Source organism: Onychostruthus taczanowskii, unplaced genomic scaffold (assembly GCF_017590055.1).
Source record: "Onychostruthus taczanowskii isolate IOZ18803 unplaced genomic scaffold, ASM1759005v1 scaffold2, whole genome shotgun sequence".
NCBI classification, from domain to species: domain Eukaryota; kingdom Metazoa; phylum Chordata; class Aves; order Passeriformes; family Passeridae; genus Onychostruthus; species Onychostruthus taczanowskii.
The window spans coordinates 28,606,686-28,626,791 of record NW_024499239.1 but is presented as its reverse complement, the minus strand read 5'-3'; the positions used below and the strand labels follow the sequence as shown (position 1 = coordinate 28,626,791).

The 20,106-nt window shown below is 64.2% G+C and overlaps 2 protein-coding genes across 2 annotated transcripts in view; both read left to right on the top strand.

Moving 5' to 3' along the window:
- The window catches only part of NAT8 (N-acetyltransferase 8 (putative)), a 3,306-nt gene extending 431 nt beyond the window's left edge, over positions 1 to 2,875 (top strand). Inside the window, exon 2 of the mRNA XM_041402875.1 lies at positions 1,732 to 2,875. Coding sequence (XP_041258809.1) covers positions 1,740 to 2,399 — 660 coding nt within the window. The 5' untranslated portion in view covers positions 1,732 to 1,739 and the 3' untranslated portion in view covers positions 2,400 to 2,875. The remainder of the gene's footprint in view (positions 1 to 1,731) is intronic.
- Positions 2,876 to 3,274: 399 nt separating this feature from the next.
- Positions 3,275 to 19,427, top strand: VPS16 (VPS16 core subunit of CORVET and HOPS complexes). Its single transcript, XM_041402874.1, has 24 exons — positions 3,275 to 3,435; positions 4,130 to 4,218; positions 4,301 to 4,395; positions 5,168 to 5,296; positions 5,800 to 5,944; positions 6,223 to 6,338; positions 7,450 to 7,572; positions 8,149 to 8,204; positions 8,496 to 8,585; positions 9,233 to 9,327; positions 9,997 to 10,073; positions 10,159 to 10,290; positions 10,364 to 10,491; positions 10,570 to 10,605; positions 11,568 to 11,676; positions 11,752 to 11,886; positions 11,961 to 12,069; positions 12,856 to 12,953; positions 13,249 to 13,353; positions 14,153 to 14,230; positions 15,196 to 15,365; positions 15,440 to 15,536; positions 16,719 to 16,822; positions 18,857 to 19,427. The coding sequence occupies exons 1-24, from the start codon at positions 3,383 to 3,385 to the stop codon at positions 18,999 to 19,001; spliced, it is 2,514 nt and encodes an 837-aa protein (XP_041258808.1). The 5' UTR covers positions 3,275 to 3,382; the 3' UTR covers positions 19,002 to 19,427.
- The last annotated feature ends 679 nt before the right edge of the window (positions 19,428 to 20,106 follow it).

Sequence of the window (20,106 nt, the reverse complement as noted above, 5' to 3'; positions counted from 1 at the left end):
GCGAGCTGGAGCTCCGCAGCGCCGGGTTTGGGGCATTTTGGGGACCCCCTCGCCGTGCTCGGCATGGCTCTGTCCCCCCAAACCCGCGGGGGGGGGGGCTGTGCCCCCCCCTGTCCCCTCCTGTCCCCTCCTGTCCCCCCTGTCCCCTCCTGTCCCTCCTGTCCCCGTGCCCCTCCCGGGCCCTTTGCCCCTTTGCCCCGCTCCGTCACGGGCACAGCGCGGTGCCCACGCTCTGCCCACCTTTGCCCGGGGCGGGTTCGTGCCGCGGCTCCCGGTGAGTGCCGGGGTCCCGGGGAGAGGGTGGGGGGCACCCCCAGATCCTGCAGCTCTTCCCCTGTGTCCCTCCCTCTCCCCAGTGCCCGTGCTGCCACCGCGGGTGTGCCAGGTAAAGCCCCTGCCCAGCTGGGGTGGGGGGTGAACACCTGAGGGCTCAGCAAGGGGGAAAAGGGACCCTCCCCCCAACTTTTTTCCCCTTGTTTTTGGGGGACCCTCGGGTGGGAGCAGCACTGGCACTGCCCTGAGCCCCTTGTGCCGTGCCAGGGATGGGTCTGGGGGCACCCTGGGGCTGGCACTGCCCTGAGCCCCAGTGCCCTTCCAGGGATGGGTCTGGGGGCACCCTGGGGGTCCCGGTGAAGGTGGGCACTGCCCTGACCCCTTGTGCCACCCCAGGGATGGGTTTGGGGGCACCCTGGGGGTCCTTATGAGCGTGGGCACTGCCCTGACTCCTTGTGCTACCCCAGGGATGGGTCTGGGGGCACCCTGGGGGTCCCGGTGAAGGTGGGCACTGCCCTGACCCCTTGTGCCACCCCAGGGATGGGTCTGGGGGCACCCTGGGGGTCCGTGTGAGGGCGGGCACTGCCCTGAGCCCCCTGTGCCATCCCAGAGATGGGCTCTGGGGATATCGTGGAGGATCTCCATCCATGGCACTGCCCTGACCCCCTTGTGCCACCCCAGGGATGGGTCTGGGGGTTTCCATCCATGGCACTGCCCTGACCCCCTTGTGCCACCCCAGGGATGGGTTTGGGGGCACCCTGGGGGTCCTTATGAGCGTGGGCACTGCCCTGACTCCTTGTGCCACCCCAGGGATGGGTCTGGGGTCACCCTTGGGGTCCTTGTGAGCGTGGGCACTGCCCTGACCGCCCTGTGCCCTCCCAAAGATGGGGTCTGGGGGTCCCAATCCATGGCACTGCCTTGTGCCACCCCAGGGATGGGTGTGGGGGCACCCTGGGGGTCCGTGTGAGGGCGGGCACTGCCCTGAGCCCCCTGTGCCCTCCCAAAGGTGGGGTCTGGGGGTCCCCATCCATGGCACTGCCCTGACCCCTTGTGCCACCCCAGGGATGGGTCTGGGGGTCCCAATCCATGGCACTGCCCTGACCCTTTGTGCCACCCTAGGGATGGGTTTGGGGGCACCCTGGGGGTCCTTGTGAGCGTGAGCACTGCCCTGACCCCTTGTGCCACCCCAGGGATGGGTCTGGGGGTCCCCATCCATGGCACTGCCCTGACCCCTTGTGCCATCCCAGAGATGGGTCTCAGGACACCCTGGCCGTCCCCGTCCCCCCCGTACCCCCCATCAACCATTTCCGGCACTGCCCTGACCCCCTTGTGCCACCCCAGGGATGGGCCTCAGGACACCCTGGCCATCCCTGTCCCCTCCGTACCCCCCATCATCCATTTCCCCCAGCCCACCCCTGCCATGGCACCACCCTAACCCCTCTCCGTGCCACCCCCCAGGTGCCCCCATGGCGTCGTTCCGCATCCGGCAGTACCAGGACCACGACTACGAGGCCGTGCGGGCGCTGTTCGCCCGCGGCATCCTGGAGCACGTTCCGGCCAGCTTCCGGCACGTTCTGCGGGCGGCGCGGGTGCGCCTGGCGCTGCTGGCCGTCTTCGTGGCGGCGAGGGCGGCCGCGGGCTCCTGGGTGCTGGGGCTGGGCGCGGTGGCGCTGGCGCTGGTGCTGCTCTGGGTGATGGTGCGCTCGCTCGGCACCGACTACGTGCGCGAGGCGCTGGGCACCGACCTGTGCGACGTGCCCGGCACGTACCTGCGCCCGCCCGAGTGCCGCTTCTGGGTGGCCGAGGAGGGCGGCGCCGTGGCGGGCATCGTGGCGGCGGTGCCCGCGGGCCGAGGCGAGCTGGAGCTCAAGAGGCTGTCGGTGAGCCGGGAGCACCGGGGCCGCGGGTTGGCGCGGGCGCTGTGCCGGGAGGTGCTGGCGTTCGCCCGCGCCCGCGGCTACGGCGCCGTGGTGCTCAGCACCTCCGTGGTGCAGGTGGCGGCGCAGCGGCTCTACGAGGGGCAGGGGTTCCGCAAGGTGGGCACCTCGTACCCCTCGCTGCTGGGCACCTTGCTGAACTTCCAGATGTTTCACTACCGCTGTGACTTGGGCGATGGCAATAAGTAGGGGGGCCCGGGCGGCGCGGTCCCGGCGTGGAGGGTCCGGCGTGGCGCGCCGGCTCCAGCCGCGGCGCCGCGAGCCCGGGACGTGAGGCGCTGCCGTGGCGCCCGAACCCTGGCACCGCCGCTGCCCGTGAACCCTGGCACCGCTATGGCACCCCAAACCCGGCCCCGGGACGCCACCCCGTCACTCCGACCCCAATCCTGGCACTGCAGCACCGGCACAGCACCGCGATCCCAGGACACGAAGCACCGCCGCGGCACCCCAGCCTGGCGCTGCCTTGGCACCGTGACGCCGGGACGTGTGGCACTCGCCGCCTTGGCGCCCCGGCTCCGGGATCCACCGCAGCACTCCAACCCTGGCACTGAAGCACCGCCGTGGCACCCCCGATCCCCACCCCGGCACAGGGGGCACCTCCGTGGCCCTTCCTGGATTTCCAGCAGCGGGAAATAAAGAGAGACCTGTGGGAACGGTGTGTGTGACAAGGGACATCTTGGGGCACGGGGACATCCCCTGGGGGTAAGGGACAGCCTGGGGCACAGCGAACGCTCTGAGGGAGAAGGGATACCTTGAGGGACACCTGGGTGGAACAGGGGACATCTTGGGCGACACCTTCGGGGATAAGAGGCCTCTTGGGGAACTGGGAACACTATGGGGGACAACGGAGATTTTGGGGGAGAGGGGAAGTCTTTGGGGACAGGCGACACTTCTGGGGGACAAGGCCTGTGCCCTCACCCAAGATGGCGGCGGTTCCCCTTTCTCGCTGCCCTCGCCCAAGATGGCGGCAGTTCCCCCTTTCTCCCCGCCCTCACCCAAGATGGCGGCGGTTCCCCATTCACCTGCCCGTGCCCTCACCCAAGATGGCGGCGCCCAGCTCTGCGTCACGGCGCGACGTGCGGGGCGTGGCGCGCTGAGGGAAGCTCCGGGGCTGCCGGGTCCCGGTCCCGGTTCCCCTCGGCCCATCCCGGTTCCCCCGTCCCGGCCGCGCCATGGATTGTTACACGGCCAACTGGAACCCGCTGGGCGAGGAGACCTTCTACCGGTGAGGGGCAGCGGCGGCGGCACCGGCCTGAGCGTGCTCGGAGATCCCGGGGCTGCGCGGGGGTCCCGGGGGTGCTCGGGGGGCTCCGGGGTGCCGGGGGTGCTCGGGGGGGGTGACAGGGATGGAATGGGGATGGCAGGGCTGGAAAGGGGGTCCCGGAGATGGCCGGGGTGGGGTTCTGGGGCTGTTTTGCCGTTCTGGGGTAGCCATGGGGCTGACGGGGACGGGGGTCCCGGGAGGGTGAGGGGGGCCCTGGGTGGTCACAGTCCTGGGGCTGGCTGGGAAGGGGGTCCCGGGATGGTTGAGGGGTCCCAGGGGTGTCTGTGGGGTCCCAGGGGTGTCTGTGGGGTCCCCTTTCTTGGAGGGGACTCGTTGTGCCCATGGATCGTGGGGCTGGCTGGGAAGGGGGTCCCGGGATGGTTGAGGGGTCCCAGGGGTCATTGAGGTGTCAGGGTGGTCTTGGGGCTGGCTGGGAGGAGGCTCCTGTGGGGGGCTGGGGGGGCCCAAGGTGGCCCCGGCTCCCCAGGCTGGTCTGGGGGATCCCTGGGGGTCTCTGGGGGTTCCCGGGGTGTCTGTGGATCTTGGGGCTCCTGGGGGTGTCCCAGGAACAGTTTGGGAGTGGGCACCGTCCATGTCTCTCCCATCATTGTGCCTGCTGCATGTCCGTCCATCCATCCATCATCCATCGTCCCAGGAAGCTGGAGCTCTACTCCATGGAATGGGGGCTGCGGGAGGACCTGCGTGACTGTGTGGTGGCAGCTGCCCCGTACGGGGGTCCCATAGGTGGGTGCAGCCCCCCGAGCCCCCCTCCCCGTGCTGGGGCCGGGCCACCAATGGCTCAGGGACTGTCCCCTCCTTGTCCCAGCTCTGCTGAGGAATTCCCGGCGGGACAAGACCCCCAGCTCCCGCCCTCTCCTGGAGATCTACTCGGCCTCAGGGCTGCTCCTGGCCAGTGTCCCGGTGAGCCGGGGGGACGGAGAGCCCGGGTTTGGGGACAGGGAGAGGGAGCTGCCCTGGGATGGAAGAGGAGGATGGGGTGGGGTTGGAACAGGAGAATCCTTTCCCTGCTGATGAGGCATGGGAGAAGAGGATGGGATGGGTTTGGAGCAGCAGGATTGGGCAGGAGGAGAGTCCTCCCTTCGTCCTATCTGGATCTGGGAGAAGAGCATGGATTGGGGTTTGGAGCAGGAGAATCCTCTCCCTGCTGATGAGGGATGGAAGAAGGTGGAATGGGGTTTGGAGAATTCTTTCCCTACTGCCCAGGGATGGGACAGGAGGGTGGGATGAGGACTGGAGCCACGGGAACATCCTCCTTCCCCCCTGCCTGGGGCTGAGGGGGACATGGGACAGTGGAGGAGCAGTGCCAGGACTGCAGGGACCTGCAGGGCCGGGACAGGCGGGGTGTTGGACCTCCGGGTGGGGTGTTGGACCTCTGGATAAGGCATTGGACCTCCAGGTGAAGTGTCAGTGTTGGACCTCTGGATGAGGTGTGGTGTCAGCCCTGCGGATGAGATGTTGGACTTTCGGATGAGGTGGCAGACCTCTGATGGGGTGGCAGTTCTCTGGATGAGGTTTTGGCCTTTTGGATGAGGTGTTGGACCTCCACCTGAGGTGTTGGACCTCTGGGTGAGGTGTGCAAGCTCTGGACGAGCTGTCAGACCTCAGCCACCCCAGGTGTGTCCCTGGAGAGCCATCCCTGGCTCGGGGCTGACCCTTCCCGTGCCATTCCCAGTGGAAGAGCGGCCACCTGGTGCACCTGGGCTGGACAGCGGGGGAGGACCTGCTGTGCATCCAGGAGGATGGGACTGTCCTGGTCTACAACCTCTTCTGCGAGTTCAAGCGGCACTTCAGCATGGGAAACGTGAGGGAACGGGATTTGGGATGGATTTGGGATGGGATTTGGGATGGATTTGGGGTGGGGCAAGTGGGAAGGGACCTCACAGCCCATCCCATTCCACCCCTGCCCTGGGCAGAGACACTTTCCACCATCCCAGGTGGCTCCAATCCTGTCCAGCCTGGCCTTGGACACTTCCAGGGATCCAGGAGCAGCCACAGCTTCTCTGGGAATTCCATCCCAGCCCCTCCTCACCCCCAAGCCAGGAATTCCTTCCCAAAATCCCACCCCAGTCTCATCTTCTCCATTTCCCCCTCATTCTACCCCTTGTGAGATGCCCTGGGTGGAGTTTGGGGGATGCAGAACCGACTCCTTGGGGCACCACGGGGAGCCAGGGGCTGTCCCATCCCTGGGGAAAAGAGCTGGGATCCATCCCGGAGGGCAGCACGTTCACTGCCTGCATCAGCCGAGCCCTGCGTGTCCCCGGTGTCCCCGGTGTCCCCAGTGTCCCCTCCCCTCCTGCCCTGCAGGAGGTGCTGCAGAACCACGTGCTGGAGGCGCAGGTTTTCCACACGGAGTTCGGGACGGGCGTGGCCATCCTGACGGGAGCGCTGCGCTTCTCCCTGGCCACCAACATCGAGGACCTCAAGCTGCGCCGCCTGCCCGAGGTCCCTGGTGGGTGTCCCCATGTCCCCCTCTGTCCCCCTCTGTCCCTCTGTCCTCCCACCCATCCCCTTGTCCTTGTTTCTCTGTCCCTCTGTCCCCAGTCCCCGCTGTCCCTCCTGTCCCCCTCTGTCCGTCTCTGTCTGCCTCTTTCCCCAATTTTTTTCCGTGTGTCCCCTGCTTGTCCCACCATCCCTCAGTGCCCTCTGTCCCCTTGTCCCCCCTGTCCCTTTTCTGTCCCCGCTGTCCCTGTCTGCCCGTGTCCCCGGGGTGTCACGCTGTCCCCGCAGGGCTGCAGAAGCCCCCGCCGTGCTGGACCGTGCTGGCCCAGGACAGGGTGACCATGGTGCTGCTGGCCATGGGACAGGAGCTCTTCCTGCTGGACAACACCTCCTGCTCCGTGCTGGTGAGGCACTTTGGGAATTTGGGACAGGGCTGCACTGTCCCCCGCTGTCCCCGCTGTCCCTTGGGGTGTTCCTGGCTCCTTCCCCTGTCCCCTGAGATGCTCCCAGGTCCTTTTCCCACCCCATGGGATATTCCCAGCTCCCTCCCCTGTCCAATGGGATGCTCCCAGGTCCTTCTCTCATCCCTCCTGTCCCCTGGGATGCTCCCAGGTCATTTTCCTGTCCCATGGGATAGTCCCAAGTCCTTCTCCTGTCCCTCCTGTCCCATAGGATGTTCCCAGGTCCTTTCCCTGTTCCATGATATGTTCCCAGGTCTATTCCCTGTCCCAGGGGATGCTCCCAGATCCTTTCCCATCCCACAGGTTGCTCCCACTTCCTTTCCTATCCCATAGGATACTCCCAGGTCCTTTTTCTGTCCCGTGTGATATTCCCCGTAGGATATTGCCAAGTCCTTTTCCCACCCCATAGGATATTCCCAGATCCTTCCCCTATCCCATGGGATGCTCCCAGATCCTCTCCCATCCCATAGGATGATCCCAGATCCTTTTCCTGTTCCAGAGGATGCTCTCAGATCCTTTCCTTGTCCATGGGATGCTCCCAGATCCATCCTTTGATCCCATAGGATGTTCCCAGATCCTTCCCCTGTCCCATGGGATGCTCCCAGATCCTCTCCCATCCCAGATGCCTCCGAGGTCCCCACTGGTGACCCCCCTGTCCTGACCCTGTCACTCTGGGGTCCCTGAGCCCCCGCTGTGTCCCCTGGTGACCCCCCTGTCCTGACCCTGTCACTCTGGGGTCCCTGAGCCCCCGCTGTGTCCCCTGGTGACCCCCCTGTCCTGACCCTGTCACTCTGGGGTCCCTGAGCCCCCGCTGTGTCCCCTGGTGACCCCCCTGTCCTGACCCTGTCACTCTGGGGTCCCCCCCTGTCCTGACCCTGTCACTCTGGGGTCCCCCCCTGTCCTGACCCTGTCACTCTGGGGTCCCTGAGCCCCCGCTGTGTCCCCTGGTGACCCCCCTGTCCTGACCCTGTCACTCTGGGGTCCCCCCCTGTCCTGACCCTGTCACTCCGGGGTCCCTGAGCCCCCGCTGTGTCCCTGGTGACCGTGTCCCCAGACGCCCCCCGGGCTGAGCCCCTCGGCGGGGCCGTTCCTGCGCGTGGCCGTGTCCTTCACCCAGCGGCACCTGGCGCTGCTCTGCGACTGCGGCACCGTCTGGATGGGAGCGGCCTCGCTCCGGGTGAGCCCCGCGCCACAGGAATAACTGATGACAAAACAATAACAATAAATAACAACAATAACAATAACAATAACACTTTTCCTGCCAGTAATAATAATAATAAGAAGAAAAAAGCATTTGCATGCCATTGATGATAATTACAATAAAAGTCTTTGCCTGCCATTGATGATACTAAAATCCCAAATCCTAAATCCAGCCCTTTTCCTGCCACCTTCCAGCCTTTCCCTCATCCTTTCACCAGGAGCTGCAGGAATGTTTTCCCTGTCCTGCTTGGAGCCCTGCTTGCTCCCAGAGCTGGAAGCTCCTGTGGGACCCTCTGGTGGCCCAGCACCCACCCACATTCCCATTTCCCCCATTCCCATTCCCCCATTCCCCCATTCCCATTCACCCACATTCCCATTCCCCCATTCCCATTCCCCCATTCCCACACCCCCATTCCCCCATTCCCATACCCCCACATTCCCATTCCCCCATTCCCATTCCCCCATTCCCATTCCCCCATTCCCATTCCCCCATTCCCATTCCCATTCCCAATTCCTTCCCAGCTGTGTCCCTGACCCCTCTCCTCTCCCACAGGAGAAATTCTGTGAGTTCAACACCGGCATCCGATCCCCGCCCAAGCAGATGGTTTGGTGAGCCCCCTGTCCCTGTCCCTGTGCCCATGTCCCTGTCCCTGTCCCCATGTCCCTGTCCCTGTCCCTGTCCCTGTCCCTGTCCCCATGTCCCTGTCCCTGTCCCTGTCCCCATGTCCCTGTCCCCATGTCCCTGTCCCTGTCTCATCCCTGTCCCTGTCCCCCTGTCCCTGCCCCTGTCCCTGTCCCTGGCAGTGCCCGCCCGCCCCGCCGGCTCTGTGGGACCCTCAGGTGTCCCTGCTCTGCCTTTGGGGTCCCCAGGGCTGGGTTTGAGGGGTCGGGGTCCCGCAGGTGCACGCGGCCCCGCAGCCGGCAGCGAGCCGTGGTGCTGGCCTGGGAGCGGCAGCTGATGGTGGTGGGCAACTCCTCGGAGTGCATCCGGTATCCTTTGGGGACAGGGGACATCCACGGGCTGCTGCCACCTCCTCTGGCACCCACACTGCTGCCCCTGCGGGTCCCCGTGGTGCTCTGTCACCAGGGGTGTTCCCTTGTGCCAGGGGGTGCTCACAGCTCCTTTTCTCTCCCGTGGGATGTTCCCAAGTCCTTTCCCTGTCCCGTGGCATGTTCCCAATCCCACTCTGACTTCCAGATCGTTTTATGTTCCCTGGGATGTTCCCAAGTCATTTCCCCATCCCATGGGATGCTCCCAGTTCATTCCCCTGTCCCATGGGATGCTCCCAGCTCCTTTCTCACCCCATGGGATGTTCTCAGCTCCTTCTCCCATTCCATGAGATGCTCCCCAGTCCTTTTGCCATCCCATGGGATGCTCCCAAGTCCTTCCCCATCCCGTGGAATGATCCCAGCTCCTACTCCCATCCCATGGGATGTTCCCACGTCCTTCCCCATTCCATGGGATGTTCCCAGGTCCTCCCCCATCCCATGAGATGCTCCCAGGTGATTCCCCTGTCCCAGGGGATGCTCCCAGGTCCTGCCCCATCCCGTGGGGTTCCCGTCACTCCGCGCTGTCCCGGCAGTGCCGGGGGTTGCCCCCGGAGCCGTGTCCGTGGCCAGCCCTTAGCACAGCCCAGCTTTGTCCTGGATGAGGATTCCTACCTGGTGCCCGAGCTGGACGGGGTCCGGATCCTGTCCCGCAGCTCCCACGAGTTCCTGCACGAGATCCCAGGTGAGTTCCCTGCCCTCCTGGGCCCTGGGATGTGGGAACCTGGCACAGGAGTTCCCAGAGGAGCTGTGGATGCTCCATCCCTGGGAGGGTCCCAGGGCAGGTTGGACACTGGGGCTTGGAGCACCCTGGGATGGTGGGAGGTGTCCCTGGTGGGGCTGGACGGGATTTAAGGTCCCTTGCCACCCAAACCAGTCTGGGATTCTGGAGCCAGGCTGGGAGAGCTGGGAATGTTCCCCTGGAGAAGGGAAAAATCCAGGGAATGCTCAGAGTCCCTGGAGCGGCTCCAGGAGAGCTGCAGAGGGACTGGGGACAAGGCCTGCAGGGACAGCACACAGGGAATGGCTCCCACTGGCAAAGGGCAGGTTGGGCTGGGATCTTGGCAAGGAATTCCTGGCTGGGAGGGTGGGCAGGGCCTGGGCTGGAATTCCCAGAGCAGCTGTGGCTGCCCCTGGATCCCTGGCAGTGCCCAAGGCCAGGTTGGGCACTGGGGTTGGATCCACCTGGGATAATGGGAGGTGTCATGGATGGGGTGGGAGTGGGATGGGATTTAAGGTCCCTTCCCACCCAGCCCATTCCACAATCCTGGTGCTGTCGGGTGCTGCCAGCTCCTGGCAGTGGGATCCTGGGCTGGAGCAGCCCCTCATCCCCGTTTTGTCCCCATCCCTGCAGAGGCCAGCCAGGAGATTTTCCGCATCGCCTCCATGGCTCCGGGCGCTCTGCTGCTGGAGGCGCAGAAGGAGTACGAGGTACATCCCCTTCCCAGAGAGCCCCCCCGGGCTGGGATCCCAAGGGATCTGTGTGCCAGGGGTTCCCATTCCCCTTTTCCTGCAGAAGGAGAGCCAGAAAGCCGACGAGTACCTGCGGGAGATCCGGGAGCAGCAGCTGCTCCCCGAGGCCGTGGGCCAGTGCATCGAGGCCGCGGGCTACGAGCACGAGCCCGACACCCAGAAATCCCTGCTGAGGGTGAGCCAGCAGCAGGAGGAGGGAGCATGAAGCTGAAGGATTTTCCCTGATTTTCCCCCCCTGATCCCCACAGGCAGCTTCCTTTGGGAAGTGTTTCCTGGATAAGTTCCCCCCGGAGGGGTTCGTGCGCATGTGCCAGGACCTGCGCGTCCTCAACGCCATCCGGGACTACCAGATTGGGATCCCGCTCACCTTCACGCAGTATCCTCCTGCCTGCAGTGGGGTCAGGGCCTTCCTGGGGCTCCTGTGATCCCAAATGTGCCTTGACTGTCCCTACAGATACAAGCAGCTCACCATCGAGGTGCTGCTGGACAGGTGAGAGCCCCGGGAGCATCCCGAGCCTTTCCCGTGGCTCCCATCCCAAATTCTCTGTGCCACAGTGTTCATCCTAATATCCTCATCCTGTACTGCCTATCCCAAAATCCCCATCCCACATTCGCCATTCCAAGGTTCCCATCTTTCAATCCCTATCCCAAATTCCTCATCCCACCTTCTCCATCCCACAGTTCCCATCCCATTTCCATATCCCGGCGCTGAGCAGCTCCAAGCACTTGTGGATCCCTATAAATCCCGTCCATCCCACATTCCTCATCCCAAATTCCCCATCTCCCAATCTTCATCCCAAATCCCCCATCTCTCAATCCTCATCCCAAATCCCCCATCTCTCAATCCTCATCCCAAATCCCCCATCCCACATTCCCCATCCCTCATTCCCCATCCCACATTCCCCATCCCTCATTCCCAATCCCACATTCCCCATCCCACATTCCCCATCCCCCCTGTGTGTCCCCCTGACCCTCCTGGTGTCCCCTGACCCCTCATGTCCCCCTGACCCCTCCATGTCCCCTGACACCCCTGGTGTCCCCTGTCCCCTCCATGTCCCCTGATCCCCCCATGTCCCCTGATCCTCCCATGTCCCCTGACCCCTCCATGTCCCCTGATCCCCAAACATGTCCCCTTGACCCCTCATGTGTCCTGCTGTCCCCTCCATGTGTCCCCTGGCCCCTAATGTGTCCCCTTGACCCCTCATGTGTCTCCCTGACTCCTCTGACTCTCCTGGTGTCCCTGTCCCCCTGGGGTCCCCTGTTCCCCTGTATCCCCCTGACCCCCAATGTGTCCTCTTGACCCTCATTCCCCTGACTCCTCCTGGTGTCACCTGTTCCCCCCGTTGTCCCCTGTCTCCCTGTGTCCCCTTTCCCCGCCATATCCCCCTGACTCCTCAGTGTCCCCTGTCCCCCCTGGTGTCCCCTGTCCCCCTGATGTCCCTGTGTCCCCAGGCTGGTCCTGCGCCGCCTGTACCCGCTGGCCATCCGCATCTGCGAGTTCCTGCGCCTGCCGGAGATGCAGGGCGTCAGCCGCATCCTGGCACACTGGGCCTGCTACAAGGTGAGGGGACACCCCGGGGACACCCCCAAACCCCGCCTTGGGGACACCTGGGGACGCTCCTCGGTGTCCCCACAGGTGCAGCAGAAGGACAAGTCGGACGAGGAGGTGGCCCAGGCCATCAACCAGAAGCTTGGGGACACGGCGGGCATCTCCTACTCGGACATCGCCACGCGCGCCTACGACTGCGGCCGCGCCGAGCTGGCCATCAAGGTGGGCTGGTGGCCCGGGGAGGGGACACGGGCTGGCACTGCCACCCCCAGGTGACGCCGCTGTGCCCTGCCCAGCTGCTGGAGTACGAGCCCCGGAGCGGGGAGCAGGTGCCGCTGCTGCTGAAGATGAAACGGAGCAAACTGGCCCTGGGCAAAGCCATCGAGAGCGGGGACACCGACCTGGGTGAGGGACACGGGGAGCCCTGGGGGGGGAGTTGGGGTCTGGGGAGCCTTTTGGGGGTGTGTTGGGGTCTGGGACAGCCTCTTGGGACCGTTTTGGGGAGCCCCTTGGGAAAGTAATAGGGTCTGGGGGAGCCCCTTGGGAGTGTTTTGGGATCAGGGGGAGCCTCCTGGGAACATTCTGAGGTCAGGATGAGTCCCATGGGACCATTTTGGGGGATCTGGAGAGTCCCTTGGGACCATTTTGGGGTCTGGGAGAGCCCTTTAGGAACATTATGGGGTCTGGGAGAGCCCTTTAGGAATATTGTGGGGTCTGGGAGAGCCCTTTAGGAACATTGTGGGGTCTGGGAGAGCACCTTGGCAACATCTTGGGGTCTTTGGGGAGTCCCTTGGGAACATTTTGGGGTCTGGGAGAGCACCTTGGCAACATTTTTGGGTCTGGATGAATCCCCTGGGACCATTGTGGAGTATTTGGGGAGTCCCTTGGGAACATTTGGGGATCTGGAGGAACCTCTTGGGAATATTTTGGGGTCTGGGAGAGCACCTTGGGAATGTTTTGGTGTCTGGATGAATCCTTTGGGACCATTTTGGGGTCTTTGGGGAGACCCTTGGGAATGTTTTGGGGTCTGGGAGAGCCTTTGGGGAGCGTTTTGTGGCCTTGGGGAGCACGTGGAGGATCGGGGGGCACAGAGGGGATTGGAAGGTGCAGGAAAAATCCCCACACAAAACCCTTCTGTCCCCAACCCCCTGTCCCCCTTGTCCCCATCCCCCGTGTCCCCTGTCCCCACAGTGTACACGGTTGTGCTGCACCTCAAGAACGAGCTCAACCGCGGCTCCTTCTTCATGACCCTGCAGAACCAGCCCGTGGCCCTGAGCCTGTACCGCCAGGTGAGCGCCCCAAAACCCCCTGAGCACCCCAAAAAACCCCTTGAACCACCCCAAAAACTCCCTGAAACCCCCCCAAAATCCCCCCAACCCCCCAAAAACCCCTTGAACCCTCCATAAACCCCCTGAGCACCCCCATAAAACCTTGAGGAGCTTTGGAGCAGAGACTTTCCCAAAACCCCTTGACCCCAAAGATGTCCCTTGACCCCAAGGTGTCCCCTTGACCCCAAAGGTGTCCCCGATGCCCCCATCCAGGCCCCTTGACCCCAAAGGTGACCCCAAACTCCCGTCCCCGCAGTTCTGCCGGCACCAGGAGCGGGAGACGCTGAAGGATTTGTACAACCAGGACGACAACCACCAGGAGCTGGGCAACCTGCACGTGCTGGGGGGCTACTGCCAGAAGGTCAGCGTTGGGATTGGGGATTTGGGATTTGAGAGGGGAATTGTGGGATTTGGGATGGGGGAATGGGGGTCTGGATGTGGGAATGTGGGGTTTTGGGGGTGCTTGGGGGGTTACCATGAGCTGGGCAACCTGCATGTGCTGGGGGGCTGCTACAGGACACAGTTTAGCAATGATTTGGGATGGAGTGGGTTGTGGGATTTGGGATGGATCTGGGAATTGTGGGATTTGGGATGGAGGGAATTGAGGGATTTGGGATGGAGTGGGTTGTGGGATTTGGGGTGGATCTGGGAATTACAGGATTTGGGATGGAGGGAATTGAGGGATTTGGGATGGAGTGGGTTGTGGGATTTGGGATGGATCTGGGAATTGTGGGATTTGGGATGGGGGGAATTGAGGGATTTGGGATGGAGTGGGTTGTGGGATTTGGGATGGATCTGGGAATTGTGGGATTTGGGATGGGGGAAATGGCAGGGGTCGGGATGTGGGAATGGGGCTCTGGGTGTGGGAATGGGGACTTGCCAGTTTGCACCCCGGGGCTGGAGGGGCCATGCCCGTCCCATGCCACGTGTGCCAGGTTTGGGATCCTGCCCAGGGGATCAGGATCTGTCCAGGGATCCCACCCAGGGAATGACGTGTCTGTGCTCTGTCCCTGTGCCATGTCCCTGTGCCATGTCTGTGCCACGTCTCTGTGCCATGTCCCCCCATCCCTGCCATGTCCCCATGTCTGTGCCATGTCCCCATGTCCGTGCCATGTCCCTGTCCCCGTGCCATCCCCGTGCCATCCCCGTGCCATTCCCAGCGGATCGAGGGCCGCGTGGCCGCCCTGCAGAACGCCCTGGACGAGTTCTACAAGGCCAAGAACGACTTCGCTGCCAAGGTGAGAGTGCCCAGGGGACACCAGGGACAAGGGGGACACCAGGGACAAAGTCAAAGGGTGACAAGGCTGGGACAGGGCTGGGGACCCCAAAGCTTGAATGGAGACCCTAGAACTGTGACAGTGACCCTGGGGCTGGGGACCTTGAGGCTGAGACAGGGACACCAAGGATGGAATTGGCACACTGGGGCTGGGACAGGGACTCCAAGGCTTAAATGGGGACCTCAGGGTTGGGATGGGGACTGTGGGCTGGGACAGCCACTCCAAGGCTGTGACAGAGCTGGAAAAGGGTGGGACAGGGCTGGGAAAGGGGCCTCAGGTTGGGATGGGGGACCCTGGTGGTGGGATGGGGACACTGAGTCTGGGACAGGGACACCAAGGCTTGATTGGGGACCTCAGGTTTGGGATGGGAACTGTGGGCTGGGACAGCCACTCCAGGGCTGGAAAAGGGACTTCAAGGATGGGACAGGGCTGGGAAAGGGACCTCAGGTTGGGATAGGGACCCTGGGGCTAGGCTGGGGACACTGAGGCTGGGACAGACTCCATGGCTGGGCCAGGGACACCAAGGCTGGGCCAGGAACTCTGGGACTGGGACAGGGACACTGAGGCTGGAACAGGGACCCTGAGGCTGGGCTGGGGACACCAAGGCTGTATCAGGGACCTCAGGGCTTGTACAGAAACCCCAAAGCTGGGATGGAGACCCTGGAACTGTGACAGGGAGCCCAAGATTGGGACAGGGACCTTGAGGCTGGGCTGGGGACATTGAGGCTGGGACAGGGACCTCGGGGCTGGGACAGGGGACATGGAGGCTGGGCTGGGGACATTGAGGCTGGGACAGGGACCTCAGGGCTGGGCCAGGGACCTCAGGGCTGGGACAGGGGACATGGAGGCTGGGCTGGGGACACTGAGGCTGGGACAGGGGACATGGGGGCTGGGCCAGGGACCCCGCAGCTGTCCCCGTGTCCCAGGCCACGGAGGAGCAGATCAAGCTGCTGCGGCTGCAGCGGCACCTGCAGGAGGAGCTGGACAAGCCCTACCTGGACCTGTCCCTGCACGACACCGTGGCCACCCTCATCCTGGACGGGCACCACAAGCGCGCCGAGCAGCTCTACCGGGACTTCAGGATCCCTGACAAGAGGTGGGCACGGGCTCTGGGGGGGCCGGGGGGGCTCCAGGGACAGCCCTGACCCCCCCCCGTGCCCCTGTCCCCAGGTACTGGTGGCTGAAGATCAACGCCCTGGCTACCCGCGGGGACTGGGAGGAGATGGAGAAGTTCTCCAAGAGCAAGAAGTCGCCCATTGGGTACCTGGTGAGAGCTTGGGCTGCGTCGGTCACCCCCCAAGTGCCCTCCCAGCATCTTCCTCCCCTCCCTGCCCTCCCGTCCTCTTCCTCCCCTCCCTGCCCTTCCCACCCTTTTCTTCCCCTCTCCAACCCTCCCATCCTCTTCCTCCTTCTCCAGAGGTCCCATCCTTTCCTTCCCATCATCTTCCTCCCCATTCCAGTTCTCCCATCCCCTTCTACCCCTGTTGAGCTCTCCCATCCTCTTCCTCCCTTCTCCATCTCTCCCATTCCTTTCCCATTCCTGCTCTTCCACCGTTTTGCTTCCTGCCCTCCCGTCCTCTTCCTCCCCTCCCTGCCCTTCCCACCCTTTTCTTCCCCTCTCCAACCCTCCCATCCTCATCCTCCTTCTCCAGAGGTCCCATCGTTTCCTTCCCATCATCTTCCTCCCCATTCCAGTTCTCCCATCCCCTTCTACCCCTCTTGAGCTCTCCCATCCTCTTCCTCCCTTCTCCATCTCTCCCATTCCTTTCCCATTCCTGCTCTTCCACCGTTTTGCTTCCTTCTCCATCTCCCCATCCTCTTCCTCCCTTCTTCACCCCCACCTTCTTCCCTCTCCAACCCTCCTATCCTCTCCCTCTCCTCCTCCCCTTTCCACCTCCACCACGCTTTTCCTCCTCTCTCCAACCCTCCCATCCTCTTCCTCCCCATTCCAGCTCTTTCACACCCTTCCCTCTCTGACCTCCCACCCTCTTCCTCCCTTCTCTATCTCTCCCATTCTTCCTTCCTTCTTCAGCCTTCCCATTCCTGCTCTCCCACCCTCATCATCCCCTCTCCAGCCCTTCCACTGTTTTCCTCCCATCCTTTTCCTCCTTCTCCAGTCCTTCCATCCTTGCATTCCCATCCTCTTCCTCCCCTTTCCACCTCCACCGTCCTTCTCCTCCTCTCTCCAGCTCTCCCATCCTCTTCCTCCCTTCTTCAAATCTCCCATCCTTTTCTTCCCCTCTCCATCTCCCCCATCCTCTTCCTCCCTTCTGCCCTCCCATCTTCTTCCCTCTCCAACCCTCCCATCCTCTTCCTCCCCATTCCAAGTCTTCCACACTCTTTCCTCTCCCACCCTCCCATCCCCTTTCTCCCCACTCTGACCCTCCCACCCTCTTCCTCCCCTCTCCCTGCTCTTCCTCACCTCTCCCTGCTCCTCCTCCCTCCGCAGCCCTTCGTGGAGGTGGCGGTGAAGCACCACAACCGCTACGAGGCCAAGAAGTACGCGCCGCGCGTGCCGCCCGAGCAGCGCGTCAAGGCCTTCGTCCTCGTGGGGTGCGTCAGGGACACCCAGGGACCCTCGGGGGACACCCAGGGACCCTCGGGGGGACACGCAGGGACCCTCGGGGGACATCCAGAGACCCTCAGGGGACACCCAGAGACCCTCAGGGGACACCCAGGGACCCCCAAGGGACATCCATGGGACCCTTGGGGGGACATCCTGGGGACCCTCAGGGGACATCCTGGGGACCCTCAGGGGACATCCAGGGGACCCCCAGGGGACACCCAGGGACCCTCGGGGGGTACATCCTGGGGATCCTTGGAGGGACATCCAGACACCCAGGGACCCTCGGGGGACACGCAGGGACCCTCGGGGGACATCCAGGGGACCCCCAGGGGACATCCAGGGACCCTCAGGGGACATCCAGAGACCCTCAGGGGACATCCATGGGACCCTCGGACAGACATCCTGGGGACATCCAGGGGATCCTTGGAGGGACATCCATGGGACCCTCAGGGGACATCCAGAGACCCTCAGGGGACATCCCGGGGACCCCCCGGGGACATCCATGGGACCCTCGGTGGGACATCCTGGGGACATCCAGGGGATCCTTGGAGGGACATCCATGGGACCCTCAGGGGGACATCCATGGGACCCCCAGGGGACATCCAGGGACCTTCAGGGGGACATCCTGGGCACCCTCAGGGTGACATCCTGGGGACCCTCAGGGGACATCCAGGGGACCCCCAGGGGACACCCAGGGACCCTCGGGGGGTACATCCTGGGGATCCTTGGAGGGACATCCTGGGGACCCTCAGGGGGACATCCAGGGCACCCTTGGGGGGACATCCAGGGGATCCTTGTGGAGACATCCTGGGAACCCTCAGGGGGACATCCCAGGGATACTCAGGGGGGACATCCAGGGGACCCTCAGGGTGCCATGGGACATCCTGGGGACATCCAGGGGATCCTTGGAGGGACATCCATGGGACCCTCAGGGGGACATCCATGGGACCCCCAGGGGACATCCAGGGACCCTCAGGGGACACCCAGGGACCCTCGGGGGGACATCCCGGGGACCCCCAGGGGACACCCAGGGACCCTCAGGGGACATCCAGGGAACCCCCAGGGGACACCCAGGGATCCTCGGGGGACATCCATGGGACCCTTGGGGGGACATCCAGGGACCCCCAGGGGGACATCCCAGGGACCCCCAGAGACCCTCAGGGGACACCCAGTTCTTGGGGGAACATCCTGGGGACCCCCAGGGGACATCCAGAGACCCTCGGGGGACATCCTGGGGACCCTCGGAGGGACATCCGGGGGACATCCAGGGACCCTCAGGGGACATCCATGGGACCCTCAGGGGACATCCAGGGACCCTCAGGGGGACATCCAGGGACCCTCAGGGGACATCCATGGGACCCCCAGGGGACACCCAGGGACCCTCGGGGGACATCCATGGGACCCTTGGGGGGACATCCTGGGGACCCTCAGGGGACATCCAGAGACCCTCAGGGGGTACATCCACGGGACCCTTTGAAGGGATATCCAGGGGACCTTCAGGGGGACGTCCAGGGGATCCTCAGGGGACATCCAGGGAACACTCAGGAGGACATCCATAGGACCCTCTTGGGGACATCGAGGGGACGCTCGGGGGGGATATCCAGGGGATCCTTGTGGAGACATCCAGGGCACCCTTGGGGGGACATCCAGGGGATCCTTGTGGAGACATCCTGGGAACCCTCAGGGGGACATCCCAGGGATACTCAGGGGGGACATCCAGGGGACCCTCAGGGTGCCATCCTGGGGACACCGAGGGGGAAGTCCACGGGATCCTCGGGGGGGACATCCTTGGGACCCTCAGGGGGACATCCAGGGGACCCTCATGGGGACACCAGGCTGTGGAAACACGCGGTGGCACTCCCTGTGTGGCAGCAGCGGGGATTTGGGGGTGACACCGTGTGGGGCTTTGGGGACGCCGGGAGCCGCCGGGGCGGTGGGACAGCGTTGAGAAGTGAGCGTGCCCCGTGTCCCCGTGCTGTCCCCACCCCGTGCTGTCCCCTGACGCCTCGCTGGTGTCACAGGGACCTGGAGCAGGCGGCCGAGGCGGCCATGGAGCGCAGGAGCGAGGCCGAGATGAGCCTGGTGCTGGCTCGGTGCTGCCCCGGCACCGACACCGCCCTGGCCGACAGGCTCACCCGGGCACGGGCACAGCTCCTCAAAAAGTGACCCTGGGCACTCCCCGGGACACCCTGGGGACACCCTGGGGACACCCCAGGACACTGCAGGGACACCCCCATGGACACCGCCAGGGATACCCCCATGGACACCCCGGGGACACCCCCAGGGATACTTGGGGACACCCCAGGACACCCCATGGACACCCCATGGACACCCCCATGGACACCCCGGGGACACCCCATGGACACCACCAGGGATACTTGGGGACACCCCAGGACACCCCATGGACACCCCGGGGACACCCCATGGACACCCCCAGGGATACCTGGGGACACCCCCGGGGACACCCCCAGCCCCCCCAGGGTGTCCCTGTCCTTGTCCCTGCTGGATGGATGACAGGGGTGGCACCGCTGGGGACAGGGCTGTCCCCTCCCTGCGTGTGCAATAAAGAGAAGAGCTCCGTGTCCTGGGCCACCGAGGAGGGCGTGGGGGCCTTGGGGACAGCGGGATGGTGGGAGGGGACAGTCGGGGACACAGCGGGGACACAGCAGGGGTTCAGGAGCGGTTCCAGGGAGGGGAGGTCACCGGGTGTCCCCAAGGGTCACTTGGGGGGACATTGTTGGGGTCGTTGGGGGAGGTTGCGGGGAACTCTGGGGGGACATTGTGGGGACACTGGGGGGACATTGGGGGGTCCCAGGGGGACATTGTGGGGACACTGGGGGGTACATTGTGGGGACACTGGGGGGTCCCAGGGGGACATTGTGGGGACACTGGGGGGTCCCAGGGGGACATTGTGGGGACACTGGGGGGTCCCAGGGTTACATTGTGGGGACACTGGGGGGTCCCGGGGGTACATTGTGGGGACACTGGGGGGTCCCGGGGGTACATTGTGGGGACACTGGGGGGTCCCGGGGGTACATTGTGGGGACACTGGGGGGTCCCGGGGGACATTGTGGGGACACTGGGGGGTCCCGGGGGACATTGTGGGGACACTGGGGGGTCCCGGGGGACATTGTGGGGACACTGGGGGGTCCCGGGGGACATTGTGGGGACACTGGGGGGGTCCCGGGGTACATTGTGGGGACACTGAGGGACATTGTGGGGACACTGGGGGGCTCCGTCCCCGCTCTGTCTCGCTCGTCCGGCAGGGGGC

What these genes read in the sequence shown, in the direction of transcription:
- VPS16 (XM_041402874.1), top strand. Translation starts at nt 3,383, where the DNA reads ATGGATTGTTACACGGCCAACTGGAACCCGCTGGGCGAGGAGACCTTC. An exon ending in CCCAGAAATCCCTGCTGAGG is followed by an intron (nt 10,291 to 10,363) that starts GTGAGCCAGCAG and finishes TGATCCCCACAG; the next exon opens with GCAGCTTCCTTTGGGAAGTG. An exon ending in GCGCCGAGCTGGCCATCAAG is followed by an intron (nt 11,887 to 11,960) that starts GTGGGCTGGTGG and finishes TGCCCTGCCCAG; the next exon opens with CTGCTGGAGTACGAGCCCCG.